This window comes from Poecilia mexicana, unplaced genomic scaffold (assembly GCF_051168715.1).
Source record: "Poecilia mexicana isolate PSO_F unplaced genomic scaffold, ASM5116871v1 scaffold_1, whole genome shotgun sequence".
Classification (NCBI taxonomy): domain Eukaryota; kingdom Metazoa; phylum Chordata; class Actinopteri; order Cyprinodontiformes; family Poeciliidae; genus Poecilia; species Poecilia mexicana.
In genome coordinates, this window is record NW_028263370.1 from 17,250,835 (window position 1) to 17,259,441 (window position 8,607).

General features: G+C 40.7%; 1 protein-coding gene across 1 annotated transcript; it reads right to left on the minus strand.

Annotated features, from left to right (window-relative positions):
* Positions 1-268: 268 nt before the first annotated feature.
* LOC148161185 (uncharacterized) lies at positions 269-7,943 on the minus strand. The gene is made up of 3 exons (XM_088005607.1): positions 7,254-7,943; positions 469-7,162; positions 269-377 (listed from the first exon to the last, which is right to left on the minus strand). Exon 2 carries the CDS (start codon positions 6,804-6,806, stop codon positions 3,264-3,266), a length of 3,543 nt encoding a protein of 1,180 aa, XP_087861733.1. The 5' UTR covers positions 6,807-7,162; positions 7,254-7,943; the 3' UTR covers positions 269-377; positions 469-3,263.
* Positions 7,944-8,607: the final 664 nt, after the last annotated feature.

The following is an 8,607-nucleotide window of genomic DNA, read 5'->3' on the forward strand; positions in this document are numbered from 1 at the left end:
ATAACGGAGGAATTTCAAGTTTCAGCATTTTTCTAAAGGAATTGCGTCAACATGAACCATTGTCTGGATGTTTTTGCTGATGCTGAAGTTAACCTGGTCAACCATCATATGAAGTATGAAGTATAATTGACAATTGCAATGCATTTAAATTGTTTTCCCCCCATTTTTCATTCATTACTTGTCAAGTTTTTTGACCTCTACAAATCACCTTAGCTTCTGCCCAAACTTGAAAAGGGCTTGCTCCCATCAAGAAATCCAGGACCAACTCTTCTCAGTGTCATCTTTTTATTTTAAGTGTCATCAGTGTCATCTTTTCTCTTTTTTTTTCTTTGAATCACTGTACTTTTCAATACATGACACCCAAGCAGGTTGAAAACCTACAAACAAACAAATTACAAATTACTTTTAAGTCCATTTTTGTAAAGCCAGCTAAGTCCTCCGAATGCAGGTTTAAAGTACAGTTCCTACCAGTGGTGTTTCTGCAGGAGCTTGAAGATGAGGTCTTTGTAGAGATTATTCCAAACACAGGTGTGCTGAGTTGTCTTATAGGCTCCTGAAGGCCTGAGTGAGTGAGACGGGTGTGCTTGATTTTCTGTGAGGCACGTGCCAGCTGGGTGGAGATGGTATTGCACTCACACCAATACACCACTTGCTGTTTTAACTTGACACCTCCCACTTGAGCTCCTGGTTTTTTGAACCCAAGGAGGTCACGCCTCTCTCTCTTCACCAGATCTTGTCCCAGCAGGGTTTTCTTGTTCTTCTATTGGCAATAACACAACAATGCGCCTTACATCTCTGTGAAGTATTGTTGAGGGTATCTTCATTTGAAGTTCCTTCCTCGTCCTCCTTGTTTGTCCTCCAGCTCTCACAAGTGGTACAGGGTAACTTGGATAAGTTCGTACATGTACATCTCTTACAGTCCCCTTTTCGTCACTGTTTACACTGATCACTCTGCCAAGTTTGTACTGACTTCTCAAAGCATTCTGGTCTGCAAGCCAAATAATGTCTCCGACAGCAACATTTCGCTTCTTTGAATGCCATTTACTTCTGACAAACAAATTTGGTCCAGCTAGTTGCCTCCATTTTCTCCAGAATCTGTCCACTTCTGTTTGAATGAACTTTAATCTTTTGAGTGGATAACTTTTAAAGTCAAATCCACAGTTATCACTTTTTAGATCAGTTCTTCCAAGCAGCAGAGAGTTTGGTGTGATGTAGCTTATGCAATCTTCTCTACTTTGAGTTCTTGCATCTATTGGTCTTTCATTAGCCAGATTAGCTGCCATATACAGGAATGTTTGAAATTCACTCCATGTGAAAACTCCATCTGATCCTAGATTGTGCAATGCTTGCTTGACTATCTTTACAGCTGCTTCTGCTGCCCCATTCCTATGGGGGGAGTCTGCAGGGTGCATTTTCCAGCTCCATTCAGTTCCATGTTCCAAAGCTTTATGTTGAATTTGCTCTTTGTTTAATTGGTCCAAGAACTGATGAAGATCAGCCAGGACAGGTTTAGCTCCAATAAAGTTTTTTCCGCCATCTGACCATAACTTCCTTGGATGTCCTCTTAAGGCTGTAAATCTTTGGTATGCTAACAAAAAGCCTTCACTTGACTGATCGCTTACAAGATCTGTGTGAATAGCTCTAGATGACATGCAACAGAAGATGATGCCCCACACTTTCAGCTTAACTCTTTTCCGGGCCTCATCCCTCACTTCATAAGGTCCAAATAGATCAATAGTAGTAAACTCAAATGGTCTGGCAGGCAGTGTTCGTTCTGGTGGAAGATCACCCATTATCTGTTCACATCTTTTTGCCCTGATTTTCCGGCACGTCACACAGTTATCCACAACTGTTTTAGCCAATCTTCTGCCTCTCACCACCCATGCTTTTTTCCTCATCTGCAGTAATGTTCCAGCAATGTCTTCATGATTTACTTCATGAGCTTCAAGAGCAACCAATGTGGATATCCATGAGTCATATGGTAAAATGGGAACAGCTCTTCTGTCTTCATTAAAGGATTGAATACGACCCCCACATACCTGAAGTCCAGAATCTTGTTCTTTAAACACAACTAGTCTGTTTAAAGTTGTGTCATGGAATGAGGTATTCTCTTGTGCAGCCAGAAAAACCTCTCTCAGTGCATTCTCACACTCTTTAACACTAAGCCCGGGATGGATGGTTGATTGTTTGATGTCTGTTGAAATTTTTACTTTCACTTTTCTGCCACTATGGTGGGTTTCTAAAGTGAGTTTCCAGTTTTCAACAGCTCTTCTCACCCATGCAATAACTCTGACTAGTTTAGAAAGACTGCTGTATCTTCTCTCTTGAATTAACTGCTTGGCAATGAATGTAAGAGATGAGACTTTGAACTCCCTGACCCTTTCTTTACACTTTGTAACTTTTGGAGCATTCTTTGTCACCTCCTCATCACACAATTTTTCTTTAGTTTGCTTAGACTGTGCTCTAGTTATTACTGCTGAGAAAGCTTTTCTTTGGAGTTTTTCAACACCTTCTTTTGCACTTATAGCAATGTCTTTGGCAGATCTTTTTGGCCATTGGTCAATAGGTTGCAACAAAAATTTTGGTCCATTTTGCCACTGTGAGTCCTCTTGGAGGTGCTCAGGACATGCTCCTCTTGATGTAATGTCTGCAACATTGAGCTCACCTGGAATCCACCACCAATCTGTGACAGGCCCAGTTTTCTGTATGTCACCAATTCTGTTAGCAAAGAAAGTTTGGTACCCATAGCTGTCACGCTGAATGGCTCCTAGCACAGTTTGGCTGTCTAGAAGATGGTACCAGCCTCCAATTTCCATCCTACTGTGCTTTTCAACATACTTCCTCAGACGAGCTGCAAACACAGCACCACAAATTTCTGCTTTTACAGGTTCTCCTTTCTGGTCGAGTGGAGTAAGTTTTGCTTTGGATTCTACAAGTCTCACTTGGATCCCTTGCTCTGTCTCCCATCTAAAGTATAGAACTGCGCCATAACTTTTGTCACTCCCATCAGAGAAAGTTATTCCAATGGGCTTTCCAATCCAACTGATTGGTGTTAAACTCCTGTGAAATTTAATTTGGCCCAGGCGAACATACTCCTGGAACAATTCAATGGCTTCATTTCTTAGCCCATCAGAAAGTGGTTGATCCCAAGTATCACCTGCTTTGCCTGCAGTTCTGGTTTCTTGAAAAGCCTTTCTCACTAGAATGGCTCCTTTTTGTTTGGTGGGTGTGACTAGCCCAATGGGATCAAAAAGACTAGCTACTTAGCTAAGGAGTTCTCTCCTAGTGAGAGGATTTGGAGTATTTACTCTCACTTCTTCTTCTAGGTTTTGTCCCATCTTCATTTTTTTCCTCCTTTTTGAGAAGTTAATTGATGTCATCACATATAATTTATCCTCCTCCACCAGATATCCCACTCCCAAAGCCTTATTATCATCCTCTTTCAACTGATTAGGGAGTGTAAGGATTTTGTCTCTGCTAGGTAAGGACATTTTTTGCCTCCCACTTTGACCTGATAGGACCCATGGTTTCAAACAGAATCCCCCAGCTTGTAAGATCTCTTCCACCTTCTTAATGTGTTTATGCAAAAGTTCTGGGTCATTGTCAGATGTTAAAATGTCATCGACATAACAGTCTTCTTCCAGGATCCTCCGCTCCTCTTTACAGCTGTCAAACATGGGCAGTTTTGCCGTCTCTCGCATTGCTACTTGGGCAATACATCCAGCAGGTCGATCCCCAATGTTAACTCTGGTAATGGCAAACTCACCGATCTCCTCTTCTGAGCCGTCTCTCCAGAGGAACCTGTGTAGATGTCTCTCCAGGTCCTCTAGCCACACAGAGTTATACATCTTTTTAATGTCTCCCAGGGCAGCATGCAGTCCCCTTCTGAACCTGAGTAGAACAGCACGAATGGGATTTAAAACATCAGGACCTTTCAGCAGAATATCATTCATACTTAGACCTTCAAATCTTTGACTGCTGTTCCATACTAAATGCACAGGAGTGGTCACAGAATGAGGATTTGGCGCCACCTGATGGTTTACATACCATACTGGTCCTTTCCAGTTGTTTAGAGTGTCTTCTGTTAATTTTATTGCTGCTTTTCTCTCCACCATTTCATGCACCTGGTTTGCATAGACAGTTTTCCATTCAGGCTCTTTATTTAATCGTCTTTCTGTTCTTAAGAAAGTTGATTCAACACTTTTCCTGTTATTGGGAAGACAAACAGGTTCTACAATCCAAGGATACTTTGCATCCCAGTGGGGAGCATCACTGTGGTTATCTGCCTGCACATAGGTAAGACCTTGTTTAATTATTTCAAGTTCTTTCTCCTCCATTAATGTCATATCTTTCCCACCTGGTTGACATGTCCCACAGCAACATCCACCACACTTTGGTTCACAAGCTGCTCCTATGCTCTCCCACCTCCACCAATCAATGAACTCTTTATTGGTAGTTGTGTTTTTGCTTTCTGCTTTAACTTCTTCGAAACTGCAGACTTCTTTATACTTTACAGCAGCAATGCGCATAGAACGAGCAAAGTGCGTTTCTGACCTGTGTGCTGCCACGTCGACGTCTTCACAAAGATCCGGATGAGCTCCTCCCACGGTCATGCCGAGTGGACTGTTCCACAGGACCAGGTCTCCAACAACCTTGACTCTTTGAGGGGCCAGTCTGCCTTCTCTGTGGCTTATTAGCAGCTCAATGGTATCTGGTCTTTTAAGGTCTTCCAGGCCAACATCTGGGAAAAACTTTTGCAGCTGCAGTGGTTGAATGACTTTATGCACTTTAGCAATTTCACTAAGTCCATAACAAATGAGTTGGTGAGCTTTCACTGTGCCTTTGGGGGTTTTAACTCTCACTTTTAACAGGTATCTCTTTGTTCTAACTTTGACTGACATTCCCCCAACACCATGAACAACTAATGTTATGTTTTCACCTTCTAGGCTCAACTTTTTAGCTGCTTGATGAGTAATGTAATTAGTATCAGAAGCCAAGTCAATCAAAGTGCCAATTTTCTGGCCTGCGTTTGCAGTGACTTCCAATAGCATCAGAATGATAGGTTGCTCTTTCAGTCCATATGACTCCATAAGCCCAGGGGCTTCACACTTTGTGTTCTTTGTTGAAGCAGTCACATTTGAAAAGGCTTTTCTGCATTCTCCTGCTAGTTCTAGCGAAAGTCCAGCTATGAATTTTTCCTGCTCTTCTGTCAGTCTATTTTCCCTTCTTGGTTTATCAGTCTCAACCTTTGTAAGCTCACCCTTTGGGCAAAGGAGGAAATGGTGATCTGAAAAGCTTATTTTCTTACAATCTTTATTTCTACAAAGGTAAGTGTTGATGCAATCAGCATCTCCATGCTTTCTCAAACACCTTTTGCATATGTCCAACGTCTTTACAATGTTGAGCTTTTCAGGTACATTCATTGCTTTGAACTGCTTGCAGAAGAATATTTTATCTCCATGTCTTGCGTCTCCACACACAATACAGGCATGATTCTTTCTTGTGGATCGAGTAAAAGCATGTCGTTTCTCAAACTTCTTCTCAGCCTTTTCACTCACTCCAAGTTGCTCTAATTTCTCTAGAACTTCTTCCTGTGTTTTTAAAAATTTGAGAAGACTATCAAAATGGTTATCTGGTGTAACTGCATTGGCAGGATTAACCATAAAAACTAGCCAGTCTCTCTTTATAACATCAGGTAGTTTACTCTCTAGAGATTTAATAACCAGAGGATTTTTAATTGCTCCAATGTTACCTAACTCTGTTAAGTCAGCTAGAGCCTTTTCAATTGCTTGAATAAGATCTATCACTTTCCTTGGCTGATTTGCTTTCAGGGGTGGAGTCTTTTCAAGCTCTTCAATAATTTCCAAAGCAATGCTTGACTTGTCGCCATACCTATTTGCCATCACTCGGAACATATCTGCAGCAGTATCATAAGCAGGCAGGTGTAATTCATTACAGATCCTTTCATCTACACTATCCAACAACTGAAACTTTTTCACTTCCACTGAGCCACTTGGTTCTCCCTGCTTCTGCAGACTTTCCCAGTCTTTTCTCCATCTGTGAAAGTTTCTTTTACAGCCATGAAATTTTGGTAGACAAATGGGTCTGATTTTTACACTGGGTGCAGGTTGAGCTAGTATAGGTAAAGATGTAAGGTCTAATTGAGCAGCATCTGATTTCCTCTTCTCTGCAATCGTTTGTGCTATGGCAAACTGCGATTTTCTTGTTTGAAGTTTATTTTTCATCAATTTCATTTGTTTTACTCTGTCTTCTATATTGTCCCTTTCTTCTACTGGAATCCACATTTCCCAGGTCACAAAACTTTTAATAGATTCCTGGATCACATTCTCCACGAAGGACAGCTGCACTTCATATGCGCTTTTGTTCACAGTTAAAACTTTTATGTCAGAAGCATCATTACATGCCTTTTCTGCCTCTTGGATTGCAGTATAGAGTTCATCTTGACCATATCTTTTCCACAAACTAGACTGAACTATTTGTTTGACTTCTTCTAATTTTGATTCACAGTCATTAATAGTCTTTTCCAAATCAGCTTTTTGCTGTTTATCAAGTTCATCAGCTTCATCTTCCACCTCTGCCAGTAGTCCAGCTTCGTAATCATCATTTGAATCACTTACATGTCTGGCATCAGAAGTTAGCTTTTTAAACTCCTCTCGCAGTTCCATCTCTGTCATGTTGGAAGCTTTTCTGCTCAGGAAGTTTGCTTGCTTGGTGAAGGAAGACTTTGCCATGGTGCAATCCAGCTTCAATTGTTTCACTGACTTTCCAAACATTTCTTCAGCCATTGTGGATTGTATAGATGAGATGACCTGATGTTCCTCCTTGAGTTGATTCGTCAAAGCTCTTTTCTCAGGACTTCACTGTCATCTGATCTTCAGTTGGTTTCCATCTGGTTCCCAATTAGTTCAAACGGGTTTCCAGCTGGTTTCCATTGGTTTTCAACTGTCAAGTTTTTTGACCTCTACAAATCACCTTAGCTTCTGCCCAAACTTGAAAAGGGCTTGCTCCCATCAAGAAATCCAGGACCAACTCTTCTCAGTGTCATCTTTTTATTTTAAGTGTCATCAGTGTCATCTTTTCTCTTTTTTTTTCTTTGAATCACTGTACTTTTCAATACATGACACCCAAGCAGGTTGAAAACCTACAAACAAACAAATTACAAATTACTTTTAAGTCCATTTTTGTAAAGCCAGCTAAGTCCTCCGAATGCAGGTTTAAAGTACAGTTCCTACCAGTGGTGTTTCTGCAGGAGCTTGAAGATGAGGTCTTTGTTTGTAGAGATTATTCCAAACACAGGTGTGTTGAGTTGTCTTATAGGCTCCTGAAGGCCTGAGTGAGTGAGACGGGTGTGCTTGATTTTCTGTGAGGCACGTGCCAGCTGGGTGGAGATGGTATTGCACTCACACCAATACACCACTTGCTGTTTTAACTTGACATTACTGTTGATTTTTCTGGGATATACACTTCTGGGAAAACTGACTATCATAACCGTTTTCTGCGTGTTGTCATGATCTGCTGCACCTGGGTGTAGTTTTTTTTTTTTCTTTTTTGGGATTATTTACTCCTTTTGTTATTGCTTTACTATGACTCCCTTTTATTTGTTTTGTCCAACAGTTTTCATCCAGTAGTTTCTTTCACTGGGTGTGCACCGTTTGTCACCCAGTGAGTAATTCATGCACAGGAACGGCTTTGTTTCAACTCCCAACTCACCCAACGTAACAGCCAGGTGGATCAGATACACTGTAAAAACACAAAATCCTACCAATCTTAGTGTACATGAAATAAGAATGTATGTAATGTAATGAATGAATGTTTAATAATATTCATTGTCAGATTAGAAATTTAAATTATTCTAAAGTAAAATAAGCAGTTATTTTAACTTGACATTGAGTGGAAATAATAGAGAAATGTGGCTCTTTAACTAGGTGAGGGCACCTAATTATTTGGTTTAAATTGCAGCATTGAGTTAAAACTCACAATTTAAGATTAATGAACTTAAAAAACAATGTTTAGACAACTTGTCTCTTGTTGTTAAATCAACTTCATGAACTATAATTTCTGAGTTAAAACCAAAACTATTTTCTTGTCGACTTAAATTGCATTTTCAAGGCAGCAGGTGGACTTTCATTTTCAAGTTAAACCACCTCCAGATGTTTTACAGTGTAATGTTCAGCTTAACATCTCATCACAGATGGAGGAACAGAGTTTTGCCGCCATGTAGGTGAGGTGTGTGGTGTTGTTTTTGTTTTGGGATGGAGTGTTTTCCTCGTCAGGAGTAGGTTTCCCAAGCTGTAGGATAGGATGACAGCGGCAGGAAACCGGATCCAGCAAGTCGATTATCCGAGGTGTTTGTTGGACAGCTCAGCTGCCTGGCAGCCCGGTCCTGCCAAATAAGATGCTCGACATCTCCATGGCTCTGTCGTTTACAGACTGAGGTGTAAAAGTCTGCAGCATGTCAACTACAATGTATCTATTTCTGTTGTAAATAAAGTAAATACCTAATCAGCAGTTTGACATTTTTCTCTGACTTGTGGATCTGCTATAAAAGAAATGAGAAAAGGAGGGTCAATGTAAGCCACTTTACAC

What these genes read in the sequence shown, in the direction of transcription:
- LOC148161185 (XM_088005607.1), bottom strand. Translation starts at nt 6,806, where the DNA reads ATGGCTGAAGAAATGTTTGGAAAGTCAGTGAAACAATTGAAGCTGGAT.